General features: G+C 57.2%; 11 protein-coding genes across 11 annotated transcripts; 2 read left to right on the forward strand and 9 right to left on the reverse strand.

Moving 5' to 3' along the window:
* Positions 1-3378: 3378 nt before the first annotated feature.
* On the reverse strand, positions 3379-5031 carry THITE_119824 (uncharacterized protein; the record flags this gene model as incomplete). The annotated part of the gene is made up of 2 exons (XM_003651578.1): positions 3379-4854; positions 4975-5031. The coding sequence occupies 2 exons, from the start codon at positions 5029-5031 to the stop codon at positions 3379-3381; spliced, it is 1533 nt and encodes a 510-aa protein (XP_003651626.1).
* A 478-nt stretch (positions 5032-5509) lies between these two features.
* On the reverse strand, positions 5510-7149 carry THITE_2112141 (uncharacterized protein). Its single transcript, XM_003651579.1, has one exon. It carries the CDS (start codon positions 6677-6679, stop codon positions 5606-5608), a length of 1074 nt encoding a protein of 357 aa, XP_003651627.1. The 5' UTR covers positions 6680-7149; the 3' UTR covers positions 5510-5605.
* Positions 7150-8286: 1137 nt separating this feature from the next.
* THITE_119822 (uncharacterized protein) lies at positions 8287-10671 on the forward strand (the record flags this gene model as incomplete). The annotated part of the gene is made up of 5 exons (XM_003651580.1): positions 8287-8305; positions 8361-8397; positions 8614-8739; positions 8793-10571; positions 10617-10671. 5 exons carry the CDS (start codon positions 8287-8289, stop codon positions 10669-10671), a joined length of 2016 nt encoding a protein of 671 aa, XP_003651628.1.
* A 680-nt stretch (positions 10672-11351) lies between these two features.
* THITE_2086774 (uncharacterized protein) lies at positions 11352-13095 on the reverse strand (the record flags this gene model as incomplete). The annotated part of the gene is made up of 3 exons (XM_003651581.1): positions 11352-11647; positions 11875-12950; positions 13022-13095. The coding sequence occupies 3 exons, from the start codon at positions 13093-13095 to the stop codon at positions 11352-11354; spliced, it is 1446 nt and encodes a 481-aa protein (XP_003651629.1).
* A 2252-nt stretch (positions 13096-15347) lies between these two features.
* THITE_2112144 (uncharacterized protein) lies at positions 15348-16949 on the reverse strand. The gene has a single exon (XM_003651582.1). The coding sequence runs from the start codon at positions 16738-16740 to the stop codon at positions 15604-15606; it is 1137 nt and encodes a 378-aa protein (XP_003651630.1). The 5' UTR covers positions 16741-16949; the 3' UTR covers positions 15348-15603.
* Positions 16950-17151: 202 nt separating this feature from the next.
* THITE_2112145 (uncharacterized protein) lies at positions 17152-18775 on the reverse strand. Its single transcript, XM_003651583.1, has 2 exons — positions 17359-18775; positions 17152-17235 (listed from the first exon to the last, which is right to left on the reverse strand). The coding sequence occupies exon 1, from the start codon at positions 18677-18679 to the stop codon at positions 17372-17374; it is 1308 nt and encodes a 435-aa protein (XP_003651631.1). The 5' UTR covers positions 18680-18775; the 3' UTR covers positions 17152-17235; positions 17359-17371.
* Positions 18776-18934: 159 nt separating this feature from the next.
* Positions 18935-19597, reverse strand: THITE_2169934 (uncharacterized protein; the record flags this gene model as incomplete). The annotated part of the gene is made up of 1 exon (XM_003651584.1): positions 18935-19597. A coding segment is annotated over exon 1 (319 nt), but the record flags the coding sequence as incomplete, so codon positions are not given.
* Positions 19598-20191: 594 nt separating this feature from the next.
* On the reverse strand, positions 20192-20984 carry THITE_2112147 (uncharacterized protein). Its single transcript, XM_003651585.1, has 4 exons — positions 20639-20984; positions 20454-20560; positions 20359-20391; positions 20192-20302 (listed from the first exon to the last, which is right to left on the reverse strand). The coding sequence occupies exons 1-4, from the start codon at positions 20722-20724 to the stop codon at positions 20250-20252; spliced, it is 279 nt and encodes a 92-aa protein (XP_003651633.1). The 5' UTR covers positions 20725-20984; the 3' UTR covers positions 20192-20249.
* A 61-nt stretch (positions 20985-21045) lies between these two features.
* On the forward strand, positions 21046-22600 carry THITE_126270 (uncharacterized protein). Its single transcript, XM_003651586.1, has 4 exons — positions 21046-21113; positions 21172-21587; positions 21698-21850; positions 22047-22600. The coding sequence occupies exons 2-4, from the start codon at positions 21394-21396 to the stop codon at positions 22180-22182; spliced, it is 483 nt and encodes a 160-aa protein (XP_003651634.1). The 5' UTR covers positions 21046-21113; positions 21172-21393; the 3' UTR covers positions 22183-22600.
* A 35-nt stretch (positions 22601-22635) lies between these two features.
* THITE_2076519 (uncharacterized protein) lies at positions 22636-24799 on the reverse strand. The gene is made up of 2 exons (XM_003651587.1): positions 24347-24799; positions 22636-24244 (listed from the first exon to the last, which is right to left on the reverse strand). Exons 1-2 carry the CDS (start codon positions 24656-24658, stop codon positions 22991-22993), a joined length of 1566 nt encoding a protein of 521 aa, XP_003651635.1. The 5' UTR covers positions 24659-24799; the 3' UTR covers positions 22636-22990.
* Positions 24800-25620: 821 nt separating this feature from the next.
* On the reverse strand, positions 25621-27217 carry THITE_2045267 (uncharacterized protein; the record flags this gene model as incomplete). The annotated part of the gene is made up of 5 exons (XM_003651588.1): positions 25621-26001; positions 26068-26465; positions 26539-26615; positions 26671-26975; positions 27029-27217. The coding sequence occupies 5 exons, from the start codon at positions 27215-27217 to the stop codon at positions 25621-25623; spliced, it is 1350 nt and encodes a 449-aa protein (XP_003651636.1).
* Between the last annotated feature and the right edge of the window lie 738 nt (positions 27218-27955).

Here is a 27955-nt window from a genome sequence, read left to right on the forward strand (position 1 = left end):
TAGCTCGATCGCTAGATGTACTTAGCCCTTTTCGCTTCCTATATCGCTTTATCAACTTTAAGGTTCTACTATAGTATATAAGATCCCTAATTAAGCTTCTAATACAACGCTACTATATCTATAATACTAGTCAACTTATATATTAGGGTATCTATTATATCTTTAAGTTACTCTACTATATTAACCTCCTCTAGTAAAGTAAAGAACTATACTTTAGCTTTATATCTCTTATAGTCTAATAGCGCCTAGCTATAGCCTAATAGTATAGTAGCTCTACTACTATTCCCCCTTAGCGGTACTTTAGCTACCTAGGGTATATAGTCCAAGCCTACTAAGTCGAATAGCCCTAGCCACTAAGTACCACTGCCCTACGTTGCCTAGATATAATTGATTATACTATCTCTATTACTCTATTGAACCTAAGTAAGCGTACAATAAAATATATAGAGCTTAAGCTCCTATTCTACTATAATCTAGAGTAGTATACCTACTAATTAAAAGGTTCTATTGTATTTGTCCTATATTAGATAGTAGATGTTAAAGTCGCTTATAAATATATTACACCTTTTTAACTTCTATTCTACTAGGGCATAGAGCGGTAATCGCTACCTTAGCTCCTAGTTAAACGAGTAGATAGACTATACTATAAGGGGGTCTGACCCCTCCTTCTTAAATATTACTACTACCTAGTCTTCCCTAGCCTTAGTAGACTACGTTATATAGTCAAGGCGTTTACTTATATATAGCGCTACTCTACTAACGCTATATATTATCTTATACCGCCTACCTCGCCTATAGGGTAAGGTAGGTAGGGCTATAGTTAAATAGATTAGTAGCTCTTAAATCGCTACTAGGTTAAACTCTTCTCTCCCCTTTAGCGCTTAGTTAAAGTAGTGTCTACTATTATTAGTATTCTAGTAGAGTACCCTTAGCGTTATAGCTATATATCTAATATAGAGTAGAGGCCTTTAGTTATAACTACGTTAGGCTATAAAGCTAGCTCTACGCCTATATCGTATAGGGGCGCTATATAAGTAGCGCTCCTATTCTACGCCCTAGCTCCCTAGAACGTTTATAAGAGTACCTTAAACTAGAATAGGTCTATACTATTGGAGCACCCTACTCTCTAGATATTAGTAGGCTAGCCTACTTTAGCAAAGTGCTTCTTTAGGCGCTACTCCCCTAACTTGTCTTCCTAGCTTCTATACTACGTATTCGCCTCTATTATTGTCGTTGTCTAAGATTAAAGTATATAAAACGTAAGTAGGCAGTTAAGGAACTACTCCCTTATATATTTATACTACTCCTATACAACTTTATAGCTTATATTAAAGGCTATATAGGCACCTTTATAGTTAATATACTTTAGCTAGTGCCTAGCTAAGTTAATCTTTACTAAGTACTACGCCTTTTACTCTCTTATAGTACTACTATCGCTATATACTATATAGGTATAAACTAGATAGTATACCTCCTCCTTTTTATAGAATACTGCTTTATACCCCTATTTCCTATATTTAAAGTATAGGATTATATACATTATACCCTCAAAGTACTTATAAAGGTAGACTATATAGTTGAGTAGAATACTTTAATCGATAAGCCTTATAACTTCTTTAACTATATAGAGCTCAACTAGTATATATATCATCTATAGCCCTTAATCACCTTTAGTACTACCCTATAGTGTATATAGCTTTATATATACCATCTAGACCTTATTCTCCTTTACTAAGTCTACTACTAAATAGCTAAAGTTATCCCTATACTTTATTAAAGTAGCTAGCTATATACCCTTCGCTAATACTACGAAGGTATAGCGTTTAAGCATTATAGTCGCTTTAAATATAGTAGTAATCTACACTTTATTGTCTTTATCGACGAACTACGCCTAGTAATCCTCCTTAAATATAACTACTATATTCCTATTCTTTAGTAGCTTCTATACTATAATAGTACTACTTCTACCGCCTTCTATAGTCGCTCCTATTATAGCTATAGCTATATTTACCATTTAAATTATATCTTTTATACTCTTATTAACAATATTTATAGGCGTCTATCTAAAGTCGATTACAAGCTTATAAAATAGCTTCTTAGATATATACTATATATAGCTTTTAAGTAGCTAGGACGCTAATATTATAGCTACGCCCTACTCTACTACCTAGGCCTAGGTCCTCGCCTAGGTACCTCTAGCGCCTACCTATAGCCTAACCTTGTTCTTTATCTATATAACCTCCTCTTTTATATAGTCGACACTTTTATATAGCTTATATATATTATAAAGGTAGTTTAGCTTGTCCTAGAACACCTTATAGTAGTATATATATATACTAGCCTATATATATAGCTATATCTCTAGCGACACTAAGGCGTAGAATTCTTATAAAAGCCTTAATCTTTTATTGCTAGCGCCCTCGATATATATATTCCGATCGTTCGTAGCTCCTATAGGAGGGAGCCCAAGTCTTTGGTCACATTGGTTGGGGTACTCGTGTACATTAGCCGCAGTGTCGCGACTCTCGGCGCCTACTGTCGAACCATCGCCATCGCTACTGCAACCCGCACGGCCGCTACGCCCCCTCTACAACATCGTAGATAGGGGTAACCGGGTGCGCTAAGTATGCTCGCGTTGTCGGATTCGATTTTGGCTCAACGGTTCCTTCGCAATCGGCGTTTAAAATAAAAAAATAAAAAAATAAAAAAATAAAAAAATAAAAAAATAAAAAAATAAAAAAATAAAAAAATAAAAAAATAAAAAAATAAAAAAATAAAAAAATAAAAAAATAAAAAAATAAAAAAATAAAAAAATAAAAAAATAAAAAAATAAAAAAATAAAAAAATAAAAAAATAAAAAAATAAAAAAATAAAAAAATAAAAAAAAATAAAAAATAAAATAAAAAATAAAAAAAATTATTTTAAAGAAAACCTAATCAGTTCTTCTATACGCTTATCGTCTCTTTTGTCTCAGGGGCTGATCCTTGAAGTAGCACGCAATGAATAAGCGCCTTGCAGGCCCGCCGGCGACGAGGCTAGGCGGGAGAGCTGCACGGCTGAGGCGCGCAATGACGACAAATGATGACGATGGGAATTCTACGCAGTAAGTTCACTGCCACTGCTTGCGCTCCAGAGCTAGGGCCTGTAGGAAGCTGCAGTGGACGGTGGGTACCTATTTGAGGACACTCGCAGTGAGCTTCAGGTTTGGGAGCTGGAGACCCATCCCCCAACCAACCCACCAACTCGTTCAATTCAAGCCTTTCTTCCGCTGTTCTTCAGGATCCGCTCTGGCCTGCACGCCCACCCACCTGCTCGCAGTCGCGCTCGAGCAACCCGAAGACGCCCATGAGACCATTATTGCCTACACCCCAGCCGTCCTCAGCCTCCCTTCGCGGGCTCGCGCGTGAAGAACCCAACCTCCTCCAGCGGCAGCCTCTCCATCTCCCCCCCCTCACCGCCCGCGGAAGAACGCTCGCCCAGGAGATATCTGCGATGCCACGGCCCGACAAACATGCCCTCCGGGTCCGCCGCGTCGCGCACCTGGCGGAACGCCCTCCAGTCGTCGCCGTACCATGAGGCGAACTCGTCCGGCGAGACGGTGAACGTCTTGGCCCAGTGCGGCCGGCCGCCCAGGTCGCGCATCAGCCACTCGAAGGCGGCGTAGTAGCGCTCCGTGGCCTCGCCGGTCGGGTCGCGGAAGTAGGGCCGGTACATGGTCGCGTTGAGGTACAGGGCCGGGCCGTCGGCCGGGGTGACGTCGAGCCAGGGCCGGTTGCCGCGGGCGGCGCTGGCGTTGACGGTCGTGTCGCTCACGCGCACCTCGACGGGGCTGTGCACCCACAGGCCCTCGGCGCTGAAGGGGATGCGGTGCTCGACGTAGCCCGGGTCGCCTGGCCGCAGGCGGTTGAGCCAGGCGCTGAGGCGCTGTAGCGCCTCGGGGCCCTTGTGCAGCGGGATGGCCCACTCGTTGACGAACTGGCTGTAGAGGCAGTTGAGGAGGAAGGCCTCGTAGCTCGGCTGCACGCCGCTGACGCGCGTGCGCTCGCCGTTCCGGAAGCCGTAGTTCAGCCCGAAGACGAACCACTCGATCCAGGGCGTGATGCGCGGGAACCAGCGGGCCAGCGCGAGCAGGTTGTGGTAGACGTGATAGCCCAGCCTGCTGTCCAGGAAGCTGGTGCGCGGGCGGCGGTGCCGCACCCGCCCGGACTCGATATCCTCCCTGGGCACTTTGTCGGCATGCCACACCACCGCGCGCCGCATGTAGGGGAACCACCACACCCGCACGAACTCGGCCTGCTTCCACAGCTCCCCCTCCCACGTGCTGAACAGCCTCGCGTCCGCGTCGATCGTCTGGCTCCACGCCAGCGAGAACGCCGGCACCGCCCGCAGCGTCACCTCCACCACGACGCCCAGCGCGCCCACCGACAGCAGGGCCGCCCGGAACAGCTCCGGCCGCTGCTGCGGCGAACACTCGCGCGTCTTGCCGTCCGCCAGCGTGACCTTCAGCGCCACGACGCACTCGCTGACCAGGCCGTGGCGCAGGCTGCTGCCGTGGGTGCCGGTGCTGATGGCGCCGGCGATGCTCTGCTCGTCGATGCTGCCGAGGCTGGGCAGGGCCAGGCCGGCGGCGGCGAGCGCGGCGCTGAGGGCGCGCAGGCGGATGCCGGCCTGCACGGTGCACAGGCCGGTGGCCGGGTCGGCGGTCAGCACGCCGGCGAGGCGGTCCAGGTTGAGCATCCAGGACGAGGTGCAGGTCAGGTCGGAGGGCGAGTGGCCGGAGCCGACGGTGACGAGGCGCCGGCGGCACTGGCGGGCGAGCGTCACGGCGTGCTCGACCTCGGCGACCGACTCCGGCTGGATGTAGAGCTCCGGGAGCGAGCTGAAGGTGCGCGCCCAGGTGCGGTGGGTGTAGCCGGTGCGGGCGCGGAAGGGGACGGTGGAGGAGGAGGCGTTGGCGGTGAGGATCGTGCGGACCTCGGCGGGGAGGGAGGCCAGTTCGGGTGGCAGCTCGGGTGGGATTGGAGAAGCCATGGTGGGAGAATGAGATTGCTTTCGCCTTATGGGATGGTTGTGATTATCGATTATCTTTCGAAGTCTATGAGTATGCGGGTGCGGTTTTCACCCTGCAGCAATGCCGAGGCCCCAAGGCGGGGAATTCGGATAGGACTGCTGCTGGCGTCCCTTTTTCGCGGTCAATTATGGTTCAAGAGAGATGCATTTGCATGCCAACTCTAACTGCCTCTCGGCTGGTGTCTGGTAGGCCCATTTCTGAACTGGCGATTTCTTTGAGCGGGACTGAGGAAGGCGTGATATGGTTTACAAATCCTGTCATCAGTCCTCCACCCCCTGGCGCACAGAGCGGGGAACAGACCGGCGGGGCCACCGAGACTGACCGATAACGGCGATACGGTTCGTTACCGGCTGTTCGGATGCAACGGTTCTCAGACGGACCCACAGTTCCTGCACCCTGGAGCCCACCTGGTCCCTCCACGGCAGGGCTCTCCAATGGCTGATTGATCACAACAATCGCCGCTGGCACTGCCAGTTGACATACCAAGCAGCAGCTTGCTAAGTTCCCTTCTTATGTATGTATGACCTAGATACGTTAGGAACACACTCCGTCCTTGTTCTCGCCACTTCTTTGGCCAGTCTTGTTCTTCCAGGCCTCCCATTTTCCCTCCTCATATCCCACAGCCCGGCGCAGGCCAGCAAGCAGGTCCCTGAACGTCTTGCGGTCTCCATGCGCTCCGCAAGCAGGCCCCAGCGCGAAATAGAACCTTTGTACCTTCCTACCCTGCAGCACGCACTCGGCCAAGTCATCTCGGCCGCGGCTTCGGAACATGTGGGCAAACCGCAGCTCTTCCTCGGACAACTCGTTGGACCCCTCGTAGAACCGCGCAACCGGCCACATCATGCACGGCGAGGAAAAGGCTTCCTCCCTTGAGACTGTCCGAGTCCACTCCCAATCGATTATGCCCACGATGTTTAGAGACTCATCCACCAGGATGTGGTCCCCTTTGTCATCGGGGTGCTTGAGGTAGAACCTCTCCCCCGGCCGTGGCCCTTTCCAGACGTCGTCAATGATATCGAGACTGAATTGATGTGCGAGACGCTCGTCGTCCAAAAATTCGGCGCAGATCTCGCCGTTTTCGATCATGTCGAGATAAGTCTCGACGATGGCACGGGCTGCCCCCGCTGAGGAATCGAACGGCCCCAGTGGCCTGCCTCCCCGCTCTGCCATGTTGAAGAGGGAGTGGTGGGCGATGCCTTGGATTTCGAAGCCCGTGCTGCCGCTCGCTGGCGGCATCAGGGAGCCGATCCTGTCAAACGGATGCTTCTCAATCTCGAGGAAGATATCCACCAACTGCTCCATGACCTGGTCCTTCTGCCCCGCAGTCAGCGACTGCCAATCCAACGGCTTCCCCTTCACCTTCTCCATCAGGATGTATCCCGGGCCGACGTCATTTTCAGGGTCAGACTCTGTGGCCCAGTCAATAACTTTAGGTACCGGGACGCGAGTTTGGGAATGCAGAAACAGCATCGTGGCCACCTCGCTGCGGAGGATGTAGTCGCGAACCTCGAGTGGCGGTGAAGAAACCCGGGCCAGTCGAAACCGCGCCAGCCACGTCGCCCCGTCGTCGAATGTGATCTCAGCGTGACAGTTCTGGCCGCCCATCATGGCAGACAGGCTGCCGGGCGACAGGTCAATTTCGCAAGGAAGCCCTCCCCGCGCTCGCGACGCGCGCGCGCAGAGTTTCGCACCGTCGATTCTAGTGCAGAGAGCCGCCATCTGGCGGGCTTCTGCCGCCACGTACGCTGTGCGGTACGAATCCCAGTCGCGCTAGTAGTCAGGGGGTGGAGGATCGTCACCATTGCGTGGTCCCGTGAGGAAGCTCGACATGAAATGCTCACCTCTGGCTTCGGGCATGTGTGCCAGGTGTCTTGCAGATGCGTCCGACAAAGATGTCTCTCACACAGTGGACAGTCGCCTGCTCTCTGCACGGCAGGTTTCTGGCAGTCCACCCAATCGCATAGCCACAGGGCCATTGTTGACGAATCTTCCTTGGTGTTGGTCAAGATGGTCGAGTTTGACAATTTTGAGGCAGCGGAGATCTTGAAGTTGTCGAGGTACCCTCGTGCTTGGTTCGCTCTTATTGGACCAAGCAAGTTAGGATTTCGGCCTCTTGAGATTGCGTACTAAGGTACATACCAACACCGAGACACCAGTCTCTCACTCTCAAGTAATGTTACCTCGAGCTCATTCATTGAACTGTACTTGCTACTCGACCGCTTTTTATGCAATCTTTGTAGCTTTGCCAGTCACCACGGGTTGGCGTGTAGAGAACAGTTACATGTTCTGGATACAAATGTGTGGTGAGAGAATTCCAGAACCCTAGAGCCCAAGTAATGGAGACGCTTGTCTCCTGCGTAGTAAAGAGTTTGCAAGAGGGCAGACCCAAAATGGTGAAACCCCTCGCAAGTTTCCCCCAGAAACGGCCACTCATACGGGACGCGGCTCTTGAGGAATGAGACGTCTCAACCAGATATGAACACCTCGAATGCCCAGGTTGATGACGGCAATACAGGCAGGGCCACCGGACTTAAAGACTGTTGGGGGGGGGGGGAGTTGGCTTGTCCAGGGGCGCTCCTGTTGGTGTTTCTGTTGATGTATGAATTCCAGGTTCCGGGATGGTAAAAGCATGTCAGTCAGGTGCCTATATCAGGCTCTCTTGCCTAGAAAGAACTTCGAGGCACCTTCACACAGTTCTAAAGGCAGACTAGGGTAGGCACTTCAGGCACTTTACTTGAGTCTTGCTGCTTACCGAGTTCGGCAGTGGCAGAGTTCCTCGGTCGCGCCTTCCTCTCTCGTAAGTGCCCGGGCCCGCGACTTCGGATGAAGCGCGTGGCTGCCTCCAATTCAACTCAAATCAGCGTGTTTAAGCTGATTCTCTCTCAAGCATAGGCAGCAGCGCTTTCTCCTTTCCCCGCCCGCGTTCCATATCGGCTATCAGCGTGGCAGTTCCCGGTATCTGGACGCGCCAACCCTCTACCTCCAGGCACGCGGAGTCAAGTCGCGTCGCAGATTCGACAACCTCATCATTATCTGATCCTCACAGTCTCTCTCTCTCTATGTCCTCCTACACCCGTTTCTACTTCTTTCTGGACCTCGAATCCTATTCCGCGCTCGACATCATCAAAGGCCTCTTATTCGACCTTGTCTCAGCAAGGAAGATCATTCTATTTTATACTTGAGAGGAGGTCACTGGCGCGTCGCTTGGGGACATCATGTTTTACAGTCACGAGAGTGAGCATCGCACATCAAGGTCAGCATGTGTCCATGCGCTGACAGCTTCGTGTAGTTCTCACCAACCAGGCGCATGGCGTCGCAACCGTCTGGTAAGCATGTCGACATTCCATGGGATGGTGACGAGAGGCTAAACAACGTCCTGTCTGCAGGTTGGTGTCGACGATCGGCCTCAGGTCCACAACAAAAAAGATATCCCGCAAGGCAATTCAGGAGGTAAACGTGAAGAAAGCATGCGAGACCATCCTGCAGCCGGCAGCGCCCATCGCGTTGCGCCTCCAGGGCAGCCTGCTCTACGGGCTGTCCAGGGTGTACTCCCAGCAATGCCATTATGTGCTCACCGACGCCGAAAGGGTCCAGGCGCATATGCGAGCCTTCTATAGTGCCTTGGGCGGACGTGACAACGCTCTTGATCCCCAAGCTGGAAAATCGAAGTACGTCTGACGAGCTACTCCTTTGCTGGCAGCGGTTAACCGAAGGAACGTAGGCGCGAGGAACTTATCCTGCAAGACGATCCGGAGTTTGACCTGAATACCGACCTTCCCGCCTTCCACTTCGACGAGGACGGCAATTTAGTCGTTCCACGAGGCAGTCAATCTTCGCGCAAAACCTCGTCTCAGCTTTCGCCGCTTCAGGGAGACGGTTCTTTCTCCGGTTCAAACCGCTCCTTCCTTGCCGCTTTCGACCTCTCACACTCCCCATTAGGCGGTGAAAACTCTCTAATTGGGGAAGCATTCGGGGCGGGAACGATGACGCCTGGCAAGGGAGATGACGATCTGGTTCCGTTTGGTGAAGATGAACGCGAGCTCCAAGCAATCGATGACTGGGGCATCGAGATTGACGCCGATGGGAATATCATACCGGTGCTTGAGGAACCCCAGCTGCCTCGGCTTCCGCACCCAGAAGAGGAAGAAACTGCGCAGCTCCAAGAGGATGAGTTTATGCCAATCGACGATCAGGGCGACGTGATCATGGGCGGCACCGGCGACATCTTCCACTCCGACCCGCCTATTCCACTGCGGCAGGAGCAGCAGCAGCAAAACCAACAGGGAAACCAGGGGTCTGAGCGAGAGCAAGATGAGCGGGAAGCTGCAGCCCAGGAAGAAGCCAGCTCCCGGCAGGCTCAAGTGCGCGCCCGTCGTCAACGGCGTCGTCCGATCTTGGCACCCGACGACCAAACCAAGATTTCTCGGCAGGAGCTCAAGTCGTGGTCCGCCAATTACCTTGCCAACGCTGAGCAGGCAAGCCAGACGCGCCGTGGAGTCACCGCCACCGAAGCCCGCCAAAACGCCTTCAACCTCGTCTTTGGCGGAGGCATCGCCAGGGTCGGCGTTCCCACCGGCATTCCAGGGTTCCCCCATCCCCTGGCGTCGCACTTTGCGGGTGAGGGACTGCAGGCTCGCCTTCTGGGGATCATCGTCACGCATCCCGACGGCGAAGACCCTGAGGGACCACGCGGACGTCGCCGCTCAGCCCTCGAAGCTCTCGAACTGGAGGAAGATGAAGCTCCGCGGCGTGTCCGCCGCCGACTGAGCGAGGAGCCGTCCCAAGACAATCAGCACAGCCAGCCACAGCTTCCTCAGCCCGATGACGGCCTCCCGCCCCTCCTCGGCGACGACGAACTTCCCCCTGTAGAGGTGGGCAGACGAGCCGAATTCGTCCTGCCCGACATCCCCTCGGACACGCCCTGGAACCGCGGCTCCTCCCAGATCCCCAGCTCCTCGGTCAAGGGAGGCGGCAGCAAGCCGCCCAGCCGCCAGGTCAGCGCCAGCCCGCTACACGGACGGGGTAACCGCAGCCTCATGCCAGGAGATGAAATCGAGCGCTACAGCGACAACGCGCCCTTCCCCGGCTCCGACGGCTTCGAGCCACTACATTCCGGCCCCGCCGGCAGTCTGCTCTCATCTCCGCTCTTCCCCGGCGGAACGGCACAGTCGGCCTCCCAGATCATGCGCCACGCGCTCGACCGCGAGGGCCAGAACTTCCTCGACTACGTCGCGGCCATTGCCAAGGAGCACGGCTCGCTCGACGCGCCCGCCACCATTGCCAACACCGGCAGCGGCAGCGGCAGCGTCAGCAGCCCCGCCAGGCGCTGGATCGAATTCGACCGGCTCTTCGAGCCCGAGGACAGGACGCGCGCCGTCGCGGCCCAGGCCTTCTACCACGTCCTGTCGCTCGCGACTAAGAGCGTCATCAAGGTCGCGCAGGACGGCCAGGGCGGCACCGAGCCGTTCGGCGTGATCCGCCTGGGCGTCGACACTGGGATGTCGTTTTCTGCGGGAGATGACGACGAGGACTTTGCGGGGTTGAGAGAGGAGGATGGCGATGAACAGGAGCAGCAGCAGGAGGAGATCCTCGGCGACTGACCGACTGACCGACTGACCTGGTAAATGAGCAAGTGCGTCACTTGGGCCTGCACTTGCGCCTGCACCTGGCCAGCTGGCGCATATATCTATCCATCCCGTTGCCTTTGCATTTGCATTGCCTTGCTTTTCCACATGGACGGACGATGATAGGAGGAACGGATTGGAAGATGGCGGGCGAGAAGACATACATCAGCATCTTCTGGGCCCAAGTTTCGAAGAGGGACGTTGAACGGATCGATGGAGGAACGGATGCACGGGATTTTCGGCCACCATTTTTCGGCCACGTTCTTGCAAGCTACGTCTATGGCGTCTCGCTTTGGCTCCATTCCGAGGGATCTCACAGCAGGGGTTCGCGGATTTGCTGCATTGCACAAGGGGGTAATAATTGGTCATCTCGGTTCCCTTGGGCGTGGAGATCCATCTTGATCCCGAGGGTTTAGAACCGGGCAAGGAAAATAGGTAATGGGGAATATCACGGCTGACAGGCATTTGGGGTTTTGAGAGGGAATCACTCACCACTCCCAGTAGCCACAGAACAACACTTGATGAATTCAAGACGATGAATTCAAGACGATTCAGAACTGTCTTGAACTGCGTTGCGCTACGTAAACTGACTGGCCTGATTCCAGTCGGGGCTGGTGTGGGAAATCAAGAAGCCGCTCTTACCATCATGCCCATCATTAATACACATCGTCATCATCTACCGCGCCCTCCCGGTCTTCAAACACCATGTACTCCGCCTCGACAGCGGCGTCGCCCATCATCTTTTTCCATACCTCGCGGACTGGCTCGAGAACCGAGTCATCGAAAGAAAGCGGAGACGAACGGGTAGGGAAGGTGAACACTGGGCCATGCGACCCAAGGCTTTCCGAACCGCCATCCAGCTGATCATACTGGAGTTTGAAGAGGACCTTGGGCACTCGGTCTTCAGGAACGGCACGAAGGAAGGCTTGCAATGCCAGGTCCAAGGCATCCGCTGTGGCGCGGGTAGTCAAGTATAGTACGCCTAGCGGTGATCTCGTTAGCCTCATCCTTGTTTCAATGACAAAGGCAAAACGTTGAATGAAGTTGAGAGTACATCAGAATGTCAGAGGTGTTGTTTACGTCAGTGCCGAAGCTCAGACAATGTAGATAAGGATTCAATATGGTGATCATCATAGTACTCAAAACAAAAAGGCAGGAGAAAAGCGTGGGCGGACTTACTCTGACCAGCAGGGCATTCGCCGGTGTCGCTGGAGTGAGCAGAGAGATATATCGGGCGCTGGGACTCCGTCCCAGACGCCTCCTCCACGGAACCCACGGGGAAGGCGATGACTGCGACAGCGGGCTTCGGAGCGCCCTCAACGGCGGCTTCAAACAAGGAGCTTAGAGGCGAGTCCACCACGGCTACCAGCCTGCGGATAGAGAGCTGGTTGTGGTTGGGGCTGTCGTCGGCGCGTACCAACATGCGGGCCTTCACCGAGTCGCCAGAGGTGAGTAGCAGTTTGACACCGTCATCAGTAGACTCAGTCTCCTTGATCCCGGTCGCAAGCATGTACACGGCTCCGCCGACGGCGCCAGCACGGCACGAAACCTGAGCGATCTCCGAGAGGCCACCCCACTTGGGGTAGAGGGCGGCAAAGCCTGGGCCGTAGACACCCATGGACGAAAGATGGCGATGGATAACAGCCAGCCCGTCTCTGGTGCTAATTCTGTCGTCCAGCGATAGCGTGAGGGTGAGGATGTATGTCTGCAGCTCTGCATCCATCTTAAACTCTTGCCGCAGCAGATCGGTCAAGGGTGCGTCAGCATGCGGCTGCCACAGTTCCCGCTGGGGCGAAGCCTCGTAGTCGAGAACGAACTTGAGGAACTTCATCAACAGGCGCTTCGACTTGGTCGCCACGGCCGTTGTCGAGAAGACTTCCTCGCGTGTGGATGGGATGCGGGCCAAGGTGGGCTTCTGCGCAGGGTCCTGGGGCGGCTTGAAGATGTAGAAGGCTCCGACAGCGAGGAACTCGACCTGGCGATAGGCGCGGGACGAGACCAGCTGCGAGAGAAGCGCCGAGCGAGCGTGGATTACCGTCGGCGCAAGGGCAAGCGAGTACGCGCGGGAGGGCGACAAGCGGGTGTCATCCTCAGACCGACTGACGGCCGCAGCCCTGAAGAGGCCACCACCCGTGCCAGACGATATGCGGCCCACCCACTGCTCAGCTTCCTGCAGACTCAACGCCGCCTCGGCGCCGCCATAGAACTCGTTGGGATCTATGTGCAGGATCTTCTTCCCTGAGCGCGAGAGGGCTCTTCAAGGAGAGAAATGGCTACGTCAGTCAGACGAGGACACCGAGACTGCCGAAAGGTCGAGTGCACTCACAAGGCAAGCAGCGACTGCTGTAGGCCGGTGCCGCAAATCACGACATCCCAAAGGGTGTCGCTCAGAGGCTCCATTTTTACATGGAGAAGACAGGCTCCCGCAGGCAGACCGTCCGAAGCAGTCGTGTTCTGGAAAAAGAGGTGTAGAAAAAGAGCAAGCAGCAGGCAACAGGATGATGGGAAAGCAGCGAAATTTTGAATGAGGTGAAGTTGAGTGGGTGGGTCCCATGGCATGGAGCGGAGCCAACCACCGCCCGGCAGATGTCGGCCCGCTCCAGTGCACGGACCGCTCCACTTCCGCCCAGGCAAGGAGCAAAAAGCCTGATTCTGGCGGCTGCCTGGGAAATTTCTCCTTTTGCAACCAGCGCTCGACAAGCCTCGCAACCGCTGCTCCGCACAAAGGCGTTGCGAAGTGGCCAAGGACCTTTCATTAGGACCTCTCGCGTTGGGCGACAGATCAACTCTGTCTTCCTGTATCTACTGCTCTGGAATTCACCTGTAAGGGCGGTTCGAAAGGTCGACACATTTCTGCTTTCTTCTCGACAACCTGCCGCCAAAGAGCTCCTCGGCGGTTGTGGTTGGGGTCTTGATGATGGCCAATGAGGAGAGGACACCGGTGCTGCTCGTAGCGTTAGTGTTGCTGGTCTTCCCTGTCCCTGAGAGGCCCATGCTTTGATGACCGTCTGCTACTCGTAGTACCTACCTAGATGCAGAGGACGGTTCGTCCCAAGGGCTCCCGCGGAGGCACTTTGATGGCACCTCCCCCTTCTCGGCCTTTGCAGCAAATCCAATTTCGTCTTCGACATCTGTGATATAATCCTCGACAGGTTCAACGGCGGGAGGAATGTCGCGAACGCGGCGACGCACCGTCTCTCGGTTGGCCGCCATGGCGATGACTGGGCCGGATTCGACCCCCTCAAGGCGGCGATCCTAATCCTCCCCAGCGACGGCGTCCAACAGACCGTTGGCGAGAAGAACTCAGCCTATACATACAAGATCATCGGTCCTATCACAGACGGCGAGGCCGTCGTGTATACCAACTTCGCGCCCGTGATATGGGAATTTATGTGGACGGGCAAGGGCCCTCGCCCAGTTGTAGACCGTCCCATCTGCGGCGACCGTCTACTCATCCCCGGGCTCCAGGAGCCCACCGCCATCATCGACCCTCAGCGGCGAGGATTTGGTCGAAAAAGTCTGCGTCCATGTTGGGATCCGTGCGCCCTGCCGCTCGCCCTCGATGACGACCTCCCTCCTCCCCTGCCGAGCGACCGGCCATCGCTGGAGCGGCGCCCTGAGCGGGAGCGGTGGCGGCCGCCGCCGCCGCGAGGAGGGGTTTGGGCGGCGCCGCGGCTGAGCGCGGTGTGGAAATGGACTGGGGAAGAAATTGGGAGCGAGAGGAAAATCCGTGCATGAAGAAGATTGATATACAAGAGAATCTTTGGCGGAAAAAAGGATTGGTTGGGCAGCGAAGAATGTGTGATTCGTAGTCGAGAGGCGGTAAATGTGGCCGTTATTGAGCTCTTCTTTGCCTCGTCTTTTTTCTTTCCTTTTTTTTTTTTTTTTTTTTCTTTCTCTTTTCCTTGCTGTCCTCTCTGTTTACACCTCATGACACGCTATGAGACACACCAGTAGACAAGTAGAATGGCAGTTAGTTTACAGGCTTCACCAGCGCATGGAATCCGGTCCAAGAAACCTTCTGTGCAATGTATCCATCGCCGTTACTCATAGACACCGAAGGACGACCCGATATTAAGAAAAAGTGTTGGAGGTGGATGAAGAAGTCAGGGCGGGGGCCAGTTGACAAGATTCGATTAGAGGATGGAGGGGATAGTATGGCAGGATGAACAACGTGCACGTCCGGCGACAGGGACCGGCCGGTTTATGCTTGTGTTCCGATAATCACTTTCAGCTTGCCGAGTCTGGTGTGGAATGGCGCAGTGGTTTCGGGGAGGAAGAGAAGGAAATTCATTTGCATGTTAGGCTGGGCGATGATGGCAAGCCCAATTCTTTTGGTCTCCAGGCGCTGGGGTTCGAAACCACACTCACATCGTGCGTTGATTCACCAAGTTGACTTTCAGGGCAATGTTGACTGGCAAACCCCTCCTTCCACCACGGATACTGGTGCCTCTCCCAAGGGGATGTTGCTGGGTTTTGGATACGGTAGGACAGGTGCCTGTTAGTTGAAGCAGTACAGCCCGGACTTGAACTGGGGATTCAATCCTCCCGTATCTACACCCAAAGGTGAAGCAAGCGATTTCCTTGCCATACCTCGCGAGGATATTCCTCCGCCCCTATCCCGAGGCTACTTGACACTTCAACACTGTCTCCTCACATGCCGATCCCGGAATAGTCCGGATTCACCTGCCATCTTGCCTTGACGCGGCTAGCTACCCCTTTTGTATGATGCCCGGCTACTCGGCTGTCGAAGTTGCAACGCTCAACTGTCAGGCCTGTGCACAGCAGGGGCCTCCTGTCCAGTCCCACAGGAGCGAGGCCGTTCGGTGGCCATTCTGGCCGGTCCCCTTCCCACTGGGTATCAATGCCCTACAATAGTCCTGTTCTCCCAACGGGGCTCCCAAGTCGTCAGGGCATGGCATCCCTGACCGTCTTCCATCGCCGCTCGGCAACGCCCGCAAAGCCACGAATCAACTCCCTCCCAAGCACAGTGCCGCCCAGCTTCTCGATGCTCTTTATCCTCGTTTCCCCGTCGCTGCAGTCCACCACCATCGTGATGACCTCCTGGCAGAGACTCTCCTCCAGCCGGTCCGGATCCAGCAGAATCCAATGCCTGCCCTCTCCGGCCCCCGCAGCAGCCTCGCGATGCTCCTTCTCCATGAACACCGCAGCACTACAGGCCACGGGCAAACCCCTCACGTCGAGCTTCCTCCTCTCCGTCCGCGAGCACACGACCATCTCCCGATCGGGGTCCCACCTCGCCACGGGCAACCGCGTATCCCTCAGCGCCGCCACGACCGCCGCCCACGCCACATCGAACGGGTTCCCGTCGAACGACACAAACAGCAAGTCGATATACAGCACCCAGTAGGCAACCACCCTCTCCTCCTCTTTTTCTTTGTCCTCCTCCTCTGCCTCGCCCATCTCAACATCCTCCCCTGCCCGCCGCCCTCCCTTCTCCCCAGGCCGGTACCACACCCTCAAGTCCTCCGCCCGCACCAGCCCCGTGGCATGCAGCAGCGAGTACACGCGCGAGGCGAGCGTCTGCGCCAGCGCGGTCGGCGGCACGCCCGGCAGGAACTGGGGCGCCGACCCGGTCGCGAGCTCGACGTTGGGCACGAGCAGGTCGTAGTCGCGCAGCTCGCCCCGGCCGGTGCCCGTGCCCGAACCCGTGATCCCTCTACCACCCTCTTGCTGGGCAGCATCATCTTCATCATCCCCATGCAGGGTTTTTCTGTTGCGGGGCCGGAACAGCGGGATGCGCTCGACCGGCAGCAGCTCGCCGCGCACGCCGCAGATGACGGTCGAGTCGCCGGCGCGCACGAGCGCGCTGCCGTGGGCGTGGGAGAGCGAGGAGGCGTTGACGTGCACGGCGCGGGCCTCGTGCGGCGCGCGGCCGTTGGTGCGGACTGGCGGGCGGTCGGGCGAGGAAGGCGCGAGGCTGCGCAGGAGGTAGGGGTGCGGCGAGAGCTTGGCGAAGACGGGGCGGGGGAAGGAGAGGGTGGGTGCGGGGGTTGGTGTTGATGTTGATGTTGGTGTGGTCATTTTTCGGGTTGCTCTGTCGGTAGGTTTGCTTGTATGGAAGTGCGGCTGCTGGCCGGGCCCAAAATGCGGTTGGGGTGCCGGATGAGGGCGTTGCTGGCCCGATTGGAGGGTGCAAGTTGACGGTCGGCTGGTGGTTCTCGATCGGCGGAGATTTGAAGTGCTTGTGGTGGGATGGAACTTTTGCTGTATTATCAGCCTTGCAGCTGGGGGGAGGTTGCAGAACGCAGGGCAGCCAATTGGCGCCGCGTGGCAGTGTTTTTTGGTGCACCTTGCAGGCCAGAAGCTGCTGTGGGTGGGGCTGAACCGCCAACTTAGTTTCCACAGCGTGCACAGCGAGAACTTGAGCCCCCTGTTCTACTCCCCGCCCATGAACGCGAGACAAGTATCTGGAGAAGGTTGGGGAAAAACAGAAAGAAGAAAAAAAGAAGATGAAAAAAAAAAGAAGAAAAGAAATAGAAATAAAGTCAGCGAAATTCAGGCTCTCATACTCGTTCACTAAACATATCTCAGGATGTGAGCTGCCCATGGTCTAACAGCCTGCCACAGCTTCGATACCTCCGACACTGCAGGCTCTATCTCTTCCCAACCGATGCGATGCGATGTGATGCCACTGCTTACCAGTCGACGCCTTCTATCTCCCCAACTCCTGTGCTCCCTTCTCTGTCCGCCTCCAAAAGCTAGCCACCGCCGCAGCCACCTCCTCGGCCTTCGTCATGACCACCTCATGGCCTGCGTCCAGCACGACCGTCTCAAACCCTTCCTCACCCAGAGCGGCCGTGGCGTCGTGGATCAGCTCTTCTTTCACAATCACCGGATCTGACGCCCCAAAGACGAGGAGGATCTTCCCTCCCCTGAGCCCCGGCAAATCCTCCGCCGTGTCCTGCGACGCCAGCCGCTCCCTCCGCTCCGCCAGCAACCGTCCCAGCGCACGCCAGTCCTCATCCTGCTCGTAGATGGGCGCATGCCGTATGCTGCTCACAAACGCCGGAATGAACCCCTCGTGATGCCGCAGCTGCCAGGCCATGACGGACGACACGGCATGCTCCGGCCGGCTGGCCAGCAGCACCGCATTATCAAAGGAGCCGCCCCCGCTCGCGTCGCTGCCCTTGTGCTTCTCCCGAACTCGCACGGCCTCCGCCGCCATCCTCGTCTCCGTGATCCCCTCCTCCTTCTCATCCTGCTGCTGCTGCTGCTGCTGCTGTTGCTGCTCCCGCGGACGAAGCCTCCACCAGACCAAGCGCCTCCTCACCCGCTCCAGCACGCCGCACACCTCCCACGCGCCCGAATACAGCAGCCTGCTCCTCCACCCGACATGCGCCCTGCGGACCAACCCGCCGCCGGCAATCACCACGACCGACCTGACCATGCGCGGCAGCCAGCGGGCCAGGCCGACAGCCAGGCCGCCGCCGAGGGAGTAGCCGACGAGGTGGAACGCGTCGTCGCCGGTCCAGGGCAGCGGGCTGGAGGCCAGCGCCAGCAGCGCCTGGGCGGTGTACAGGCGCAGGTCGTGGGGCAGGTCGCGGGGCGCGGCGGAGAAGCCGCGGCCGAAGAGGTCGAACAGCATGACGCGGCAGCCGCGGCGGGCGAGCGCCAGCGCGAGGCCCGCCAGCGCGGCGCTCGGCGTGCTGATGCCGTGCAGCAGCAGCACCTTGGGCCCCGCGGCGGGGCCCAGCTCGAAGACGTGGATCGTGCCGTAGGCGGTCGGCACGGAGCGGTGGCCTGGGAGGAGGTCGGGCGGGTAGGGGAGGGCGGAGAGCTCGGAAGGGGAGAGGTGCGGGATATGGGTTTGCAGCGGGGAGGGGTAGGGAGGTGGGGGTTGGGTGTTGGAGGGGGCGAGGGAGCGGGTGAGGAGGAGGATGGTGGCGGAGAGGGAGGCGGCGCCGAGGGCGAGGTAGAGGCTGGTGGACGCCGCTGGCGGCGGGGCGGCCCAGGTTGGCATCGAGACGGGTCGGATTTAGCGGAGTAGGTGCCTCTCGGTAGGTAGGTAGGTAGGCGAGGAGGTCAAGAAGGTGCAGGCCCGGCTTTTCCAGCGGCCTCAGATGCTCGGAGCAGGTGTCGATTCCCGTGCGTGCGTGGGTTCGAGGGACTGGGAATCCGAAGGAGCGGATAGTTCCCGGTAACATACACCGTGGATGCTGCGAGGGCGACGAGGGGCTGGACACTTCCTCGGCTCGGCGGTCGGCGACTGCGGGGCCGTCTCGGCAATTTTTAGCCGATCGACGCCGAGACCGAGACGCCGCTTTGGGGTTGAGAAACGGGAAAGTTCAAGACAAAAAGGTCCGCCGGCTTCCGTGTCTCCGCCAAACAAGTCGGGAGAGAATCGAAGACGATCGACTCCCGTGACAAGTTCAGTTGGCCCCCCTGGCCGTAGCTGGCAGCGCAACCGCCGGGGGTCCCGGTCCTGGCGGGGTAGAGCGTAGCGCATTTCGTAGTGCGTCCGCCTCAACAATCCCACCTAGCCTCGCCGCAGTCCCGCGCATCGCGGGGAGCCCGGCATCATCTCTCCCTCCGATACAGCTCCTTCAGCCTGGCGATCTGTCGCCGCACGAGGCCCTTCTCCTTCTCAGCCTCGCTGTCGGAGAGCTCCAGCGAGAAGGACGGCCGGCCGGACCCATTCATGTCCTTGACCAGCTTCCGCGGCGGCGGCCGTTCTGTCGTCCACGACGGCCGGCTCTCGGCAGCTGCTCGCCACGGTCTTGGAGGACAGTCTCCGCCGGCGGACAGGCCTCGGCCTCGTCGGCTGGACTGCTGTGGGGGCGGAATGTCGGCGTCGAGAAGGGACCAGCAGGCGTCCTGCAGCGCGTCGCTGCTGGACTGGCGACTTCGGAACAGTCTTGACATGGTGAACGGCAACGCAATACAGAGGGAGATGGTCCTGAAGATGCTGTCGGAGGTTGCGGAGCGCCGGTTTTATTCTGCGCGGGGGGTTCTCGTGACCTCAGCACCCACATCAAAAGCAGCTTTGAGAGCCACGAGAACAAAGGGTTAGGGTTGGCTACAAGTCCTACCACCCACCTGCTGGTTCACTTGGATGTGCTCCATGGAATTGTGTGACATCAGCCGAACGACCCGGAGATCCGGACCTGCAGTTGATGGTTCCGGACTCATTCGCCACATACTGCAGTCCATGCGAGTGATCGACCAGTCATCGTTTCGGCTCGATTTTGACCACTCTCTGAAAGACAATCGGGCCGACCAGTCGGCGCACATGTTGTCAACTGCGTCATCCCATTTGTCTCGGAGAGCCGGCCGGACAGACATTTTCCGCAGTTGGAAACAACGCAAGTGAGCTTTCGACTATGCTCCTGACGGGAACTTGAGCATGTGTTGATGCTTTCCATGTGCTCTCCCATGTCGTAAACACAACACGTCGTTGAGCTGGTGGCGGCACAAAACTCTCACGGTGGAAGAGTTCCGTAGTATGTACAGCATCTCGGTGCTATAAACACGTCGCTATGCCCGCAACAACACCATCGCCTTTCTTTGGATTGTGATACCGTACAATGCCCTCATTCCTTGACGAGCTTTGTAACTGTCTCCTCGATCTGCTTATCGGAGAGCCCTATATGGTAACAATTAGCTCCTTGTTATTTCCAGTCCTGCCCTGTCCAAACATACCTTCTAATGACTCGCTTGTCTCCTTGCCGAACTCTGGCCTGCCCGTCAGTAATTGGAACCCCACAAGTAAACCGGCCGGACCTCTGGCGACGGACCGTATCGCGCGTAGACCCGGGGGAGGGTGCCCTGGGCTTCGCGGAGCAGGATCGGTATCGACGGGTTGTTCTTCTTCATGATGGGGTAGGCTCGTGTGAGAAAGGACCTGCGCGCCAGAGACAAACACGCATCCGTTAGCAGAGGACGAGTAAGGTAAACCCGGCTCAGGGGCAGTATGGCGCACCTCGTCGCGGCGCTGTGCTCGGCAGTCTGGCAGAAGAGGAAGCGCAGCTCCTTTAGGCCCTTGGCGAAAGCATATCTGCCAGACATGTTGGGCAGATCGGTCGACGAACTGGCCTGCGGGATGCAATCGGTGCTCAATTGATCGTCGACGACGTTGCACCCGGGCAAAGCGGCAAGCGGGCTTTCCTGGTCGCGCACTTGGGCTGGTGAAGACGGGGCTTGACTTGCGTCGCGCAAGGCTCGTGCTCCGAGATGTGCATAACCTCTGATAAGGTACTCCGTTACGTACCTTAGTGCATAACTGACGCACGGGCCAGCGGAGTGCAAACTCCGGATTCCCCAACAACCCGCCGTCACCAATTGATCGGAGACCAAGAGTCACCGAGCGGATCGTTATCGCCATTGAGGGATCGCAGAGTTTCCCACTGGGCACCTCCGACAATCAGGTGCACGGCGAACAATCCTCTCCACTCACTGTAAGTTACGCATTCCTGTCGAGCACTTTTATTCCTTCACTAACAGCCGCATTCACAGTCCGTTTCCTCCGTTCTGCCCTGCACCGTTAAAATAACATTAATCACCGACAGCTTGTCCGACGACCGGCGTCCGCATCACCAGCGCACCCGACACGCGAACAGCCGGGATCTCTGCTCAACATCACCTGCAGCGCCGCGCAAACCACCACGTTTGCCGGCTCATCTTCTTGTCCCGCATTTCCCCCTCCGAACCAATCCAGACTCGCCTAAAAAGAGAACCATGCCGCCGACGAGCAACCTCTTCCGCGCGGCCCGGCCGGCCTTCCGCGCCCGCCACTTCTTCTTCCGCCCCAAGCAGCGCAACACCGCGCGCTTCCAGAGCACGGCCGCCGGCAGCGCCGAGCAGGCGACCGCCGAGTCGTGGGCCAAGCGCATGTGGAACAGCCCCGTGGGGCTCAAGACGGTGCACTTCTGGTCCGTTCCCATCTCATCCAACCCCCTTATACTATACACTTCGCCGAAGTTTGTTTCTACCAAGATAGGCCAGAACCGATGGTGCTGACGATGATGATGTTCGACGACAGGGCCCCCATCATGAAGTGGGCGCTCGTGATCGCGGGCATCTCCGACTTCACGCGCCCCGCCGAGAAGCTCTCGGTCTCGCAGAACGTCGCCCTGACCTGCACCGGCCTGATCTGGACGCGCTGGTGCCTGATCATCAAGCCCAAGAACTACCTGTGCGTTGTTCCCCTCCCCTATCTGTCTTTTATCTTTTTCTTTTTTTCCTTTCTTTTTTTTTTTCATTTTCCCTTGCTTTTTTGGCTTTTTTTTCTCTTTTCCTTTTATTTTTCCTTCCCCCCCCCTTCCCATCCTGCGACCTGACAGCTGGCTAACACCGTCCGCGCGCGCGTGCGTGTGTGTGTGACACGACAGCCTCGCGGCGGTCAACTTCTTCCTCGGCATCGTCGGTGTCGTCCAAATCACCCGCATCGGCCTGTGGCGCCAGTCGCAGAAGGCGATCGCCGCCGCCAAGCCGGAGGAGGTGAAGGAGGCGGTGGTGAAGTCATAGACGGACGGAATCAGGGGGTTGGATGGATGAAGAAGAAGGAGGCGAGCAGGAGGTGTTCGGTAGAGACTTAAGAACGGTAGAGGGGGGCCGCGACGCTCAGCGGGCTGGGGTTGGGCGATTCAGGCACCTGGCCCTCTTTGTAGAAGCAGCACGGGCAGGGGTGGAGCAGCCTTGGGCCTGGACAGTGGGTGGGTGTTGAAACTGAGACCCGGGAAGGGGCCCCCTTCAGGGGCCGCGTAACCGGTCTTGGATCTGTACAACAATAGTGGGGCTTCGGTGTGCCAGTGCGTTCAGCTTTGCGAATCATGCGTGCTGTTACATGGCATTGTGTGTGGCTTTATATTCCGGTTTATGTTCCGGGGATTGGTTGGTGGGCAAGAGGGCGGTTAGAGAACAAACAGTTACCTCAGATGATCACAGACCATCTTCTCACCAATAGATCCGGTGCGTGTTGGTAATCCAGCTGGGGAGAAGGATTCCCAGATGCCGTTCAAGTCTATTACTCTGCAGGCGCTTATACAACAAAATGCAATACCGCTATATGATACGAACAGTATTCGCTGTACCACCTGGGCCACGGAGTCCCACCGCCCAAACCAACCGTCATGGCAGGATATCAGCTTCCAGACCATGCATGCAAAACACGCTTCCCACATCAAGGAGAGCCATCCAAACCAGGGCGGAGGAAGAAGAACAGTTCGCTCCGCAGAGATGCCAAAGGCACGGCCAAACCAGCCACCCAGCTTGCTCGGCAGGACGCTGAGCCTTCGTAACCTCAACCCCCTGCCTCCCTCAGTCTCCACGCGGACTACTCACCGCCACCTCTCGCCCGCAATCTCAGATCCATCGCCGGCCCGCCGGCGGCGCCGGCTTCCTCAAAGCTGCCCCGCCTACCCCAATTCCGCGGCTGCCTCTTGAGGAACGCACCGACGGCGCCCAGGTAGCCCTCGTGGCGGAGGAAGTAGGCCTGCTTGGTGCCCTTGGACCAGAACTTGATGGCGTAGCTCAGCGTGTTCATGGTCTGCGGGTGGCCGCGGATGAAGGAACCGCCGAAGTAGATGTGCGACAGGCCGTGGATCTGCGACTGCAGGAAGGCGATCTGGCCGATGTTGTTGGAGATGGCGTACAGCAGCGAGACGGAAATGTCGGCGGCCGAGAAGGGCCGCGATTCGTCGTAGGAGGAGCCCTCCTGCTCCTGAGAGGGGCGGCCGGCCTCGTCGGCGGATGGTTGGCCGGGTTGGCTGGGTTGAGAGGAGGGATGCGGCGCTGATGGCTGTGGCTGGTGTTGTTGTTGTCGTGATTGGCGGTGGTGGTCCTTGTGCCGCTGGCCGCCGCTGTCCTCGGCTTCCTGCTCGGCTTGCCGCTTCTTCCGGAAGACCTTGCCAAAAGAGCTAGCGATGGTCGTGCTTTTCAGCCCGATCTTGCCGTAGTCGGTGCCGTAGATGTCACCGACGAGCATGTCCACCTTGGTGTTGTCCCCCTGCGATGCAAGTTCCAGCATCTCGTCGAAGGTGCGCGCCCCGGTGAGCAGGCTGAGCAGGCCCCACAGCGTGCCGCCCCCGAGCGAAGTGCCACCCACACGCTCGTACTTGCGCGGCCCGGACACCTTGAGGAAGGACACGCCGGAGCCGATGTTAACGAGTAGGTACGGGTAGACATTCTCCGACGGCTCGACGAAGTGCATGGGGTTCGCCTCAGAGTAGGTGAACACCTCGCGGGGGATTTCGGTGATGAAGAAATCAAGGCCGATGATCAAGCACTCCATCTCGTCTTCCCTCAACACGTCGACACCGAGCACATCGCGGATCTTGTCGTAGAACTTGTACGCGCCGCCGCCTGTGGCCATGACGCACAGGTCGTTAGCGAGCCTGTTCGAGGAGCCATCGCCGTTCCCGTTCCCGCTCCCGTTAAGCTGCAGGTGCTTGTCCTTGAGACGGTGCATAAAATCGAGGCACTCATCGATGCGGTCCGTCTCGAAGCTAATGAAGTTGAGCCGGCCGCCGGGCTCGGTCGTGTGCGCTTCGCGCGAGAAGTAGACGAGCTTGGCGAGCGAGCCGCCAATCTGCAATGCGATAGGCCAGGGGTCAGTTGCCTGCTCTCAGCTCACAGAAACGCACAATGACATCATCGCATGACATGGGGAACACAGGGCAACGCTCCGTACATCAACAGCGATATGGCTGACCACGGCGGTATGGTTCGGCAGCCGGATGTCCTTGGTCTCATGACGGCCGGGTGACCCACTTCGGCCGTCGGGGGTGATGGGTGTGGCGGTTTCCTGATCGACGATGAAGGCGCCCTTGACGTTGATGCGCACGGAGCCCGGGTGGCTCAGGGTTTCGTCGATTTCGGTGGTGCCGGTCGCGGTCCGCTGGCGGCCGGTGCCGTGGTCATTCTGGCGCCGGTGCTGTTGCTCCGGGGCGTCGGCATCGGCCGGCCGGACCGGGGGCTCGGCCTGGTAAATGCCTTCCGGCATGGTCGGGGTATGGATAGGTATTTCGCTGGGCCGGCCAAAGGGAGGTAATTCAGGGAGGTCTCATAGGAATATCCATCGGAGTGGGTTTTTTCGGCGCAGACGAGGCCGAGTCCAGTCAGAAGCTTATAAAAAGCGGAATGCTCAGAATTACATTGTAGAACTCATCCCGCCGAGGTTCTGGACGGTGCGACCGAGCACAATGGAAGCTACCTGGGGTTATCGATAAGAGCTACCCGTTTGCCCGAGTTGTGTCCGAAACAGGGAACTCATCCCTGCTACTGAGCGCCAAGACCGCGTTCTTGCCTGCTCTCACCCGCCCTGGTCAGGTCTGCGAACGTCAGGAGCGAACCGTATTGAAACGATCAACAATGCGGCAAAGGCCGAGGAGTTGGTCGATCTCGGCGGACCGGCCGCAGGTGTTATCTGGTCGAGAGTTGGCGCAAGGCGCAGCTGGTCGAGACGGCTGTAGCAGCTGCCACATGCTCGTGTTCGATGGTCAAAGGAGCACAAAACCATTCACGCCATCAACCCAGCAGCCAAGATCCGCGGGTGCATCGGGAGGCGTGTTCAGGTTGGATCGCAGAGAGTGACCCTCGCTGCCGCACAGCTGGAGCACGAAGTAGTTTGGGGCGACGGCGCCCTATAACACCTACCTCTACCCATATACATCCGAACGCGTGGTCTGTTTGAAGCCGTCCTCGGCAGAAGAGTCCCCTGTTGCCCGCGTCGGACGGCATACTTGGTAACCACCTGCAAGCTCGCCTCATTATTACATCCATTAGCACCAATCATACAGATACATATTGCCCAGCCGAAGAGCCATTCGCAACAGGTCAAGCCATGAGGCAACCTCAACGCCGTTCTCGCTCTCTTGTCCCAACAACGCCGAGCCGAAAAAGCTCCGTCCCGACCCCGATCCCCCACCCCTTCCCCCCGATTAATAGTACACGCACAGTAAAGACTCAGAAAAACCGCCCGGCCGGCACAGCAACAAACACGCCCGTCAGCACCCCAGCACAAACCACCGCAAGCAAGACGCTCTGCACAAAGATGGTGTCCTGGATCTGTCGCAGGGCCGGTTCCTCGATCCATACCTCGCGGTCAAAGATCTTGCGGAGGATGTTGCGCTTCCGGTAGCCGACCACCCACGGTTCGTCCTCGTAGCTGTTGCCGGACCCGAAGCTGTCGAAGGCGCTCTTGGCGGCGCGGATGGAGTCGTCGTCATGGTGGCCGTCGTCGTGGCCGTTGCCGTCGTCGTGGCCATTGCCGTCGTCGTCCGAGTCTGATGCGAAGAGGTCCCATGGGCGGATGTGTCGGTGGTGCCGGCCGTGGAGGACGACGCACTGCCGGCGGTCAGTCAGGTTTTCCTTTGACAGAAGGTTGCAACGGCGAGAGAACATAAAACGCACCATCCCCTTGTACGCCGCCATCCAAATCGTAAACCCAACCACCCACGCGATCGCCGCCAGCGCGCGGTACCCCCTGCCGGCGCTCGACAGCGTCAGCACCAGCGCCGCCACGACGCCGAACAGGACCACGGCGGCCCCGAGACCCGCCGCGAAGGTGATGCGCGGCGGGTTGCCGTTGCGGATGCTCCAGCGGATGAAGTTGGGGTGCGCCTGCTGGCGCAGCGTCGCCTCGACGCCGTTGGCGATCGACCGCAGCACGGACGGGTGGGTGGTGAAGGAGAGCGCGTGCAGCACCGTCTTCTGTTCCTGGTCCGTGAGGTTGAGCTGGCGCGGCGCGCCGTCCATGATGTAGGTCGCGATGACGCGGTCGAGTTCTCTGCGGAAGGGCTGGATCGTGACTGATGATTTGGCCTTTGCGTGAGTTCCGGAGACGCACACTGGCGAGGTCGTGAGGAGGGGCTGAGAGCTTACATGGAGCTTTTAGTCCTGCCGAGGCGAAGGCCTGGCTTGCTTGGCTCCTATTTGACGAAGTGTTCGTGGTCAGAATGCTGGGCCATCATGGGGCTGTCCATGGGGGTTTCGCAGGATGCGCCAGCCACGCACTTGGAAGTGACGGTAACAGTGACAGATTCCCGGGTGGTGTCGGCACCCTTCTCAAAGTCGGTGCCCTTGAAGATTTCGGCAGCGCCCTGGGGAGGTCTGCGCGCCTTTTCCGCTTGCTCCTTTTTGATACGCATGACCGCCTCATCTTCCATCGCCTGAGTCCACTCCGGGGCCAGGGAGATGTCCGGGGTTTTGGCGTTGGCAAACCGCCTCACGTAGTCGCGGTACCAGAGGAAGAACTGGAGGTTTTCTGCCGAATGTTCCACGTAAATAAGGTAGTTCATAAAGTCGCGAAGTGTGCATGGCTTTCCTCGTCATCGTCAGCGGGTGCTTATCCAAGAGGCGAATCCGTTCATACTGGACATGTCGTTCCCTCTATGATCCGGTCGAAACTGAGGGCAGCCGGGATCCCTCCGGAGCTGGCTGACAGGCCGGTTCTCAAGGATTTGCTCGACGCTCTGTCATCATGCAGCGACCCTTGGCTGGCGATGGGCCCGGACTTCTCGACATACGCGGGAGGGCGATAGTTGAGTGGCAGCAAGCCCATGGTGAGCCGAGTCTGACAGGAGAATGCGACGAAACAGTGCTTTAGACCAAAGGACTAACAAGAAACGCCTGAAGCGTAAACAACCTCCAATCTGAGGTCGATTCCCATCCACCTCGCGGCAAGCAGCATGAACGAAGGCTGGATGAGGACCGCGCGCGGAGTCCACGAAACTGTTAGCTATCCAAGCAAAAGCAACCCGTCATACTGTGTAATTCTGGCCTGGCCAGGGGAGTAGCCGTTCTAGCCGCGTAATTACACAGTAGTATACCTGCATACACACCTGGTGGACGTCCTTACTGACTTACACAGTGGTTAGTTCCTCCAAATGAACGGGTGCAGGGAGAGAGGACTTCAGCTACGCCCGAGCATCCCAGCCGATGAGTCTCTTGCAGTCTGGTATGCCAGTTCACGTTGCCCGTCTCTCAAGTGTTCATAACTCTCAATATCCCGACTCTTTGCATCACCAATGGGCGGATGCTCGAGCTTCTTGATCGCCCAGCATATTCAGAGGCATTCTTACTTGTTGCTCAGTGCGGTAGCACATGGAAGAAAATGAAAGGCGGTATGTACATACACTGGCCAGCTCAGGGGTGCCGTTACAGCACATGGAAGTGACATTGCATTCTGGGGGAACACGAACTTCGTGGGCGAGATGGTGATGGGGTGGAGGAACACTGGGTCACCGCGCGAGATATCCCTGCAGCCAAGCCAATAACTGCAACCCGATGGTCAGTGCCA

Source organism: Thermothielavioides terrestris, chromosome 2, assembly GCF_000226115.1.
Source record: "Thermothielavioides terrestris NRRL 8126 chromosome 2, complete sequence".
Lineage (NCBI taxonomy): Eukaryota > Fungi > Ascomycota > Sordariomycetes > Sordariales > Chaetomiaceae > Thermothielavioides > Thermothielavioides terrestris.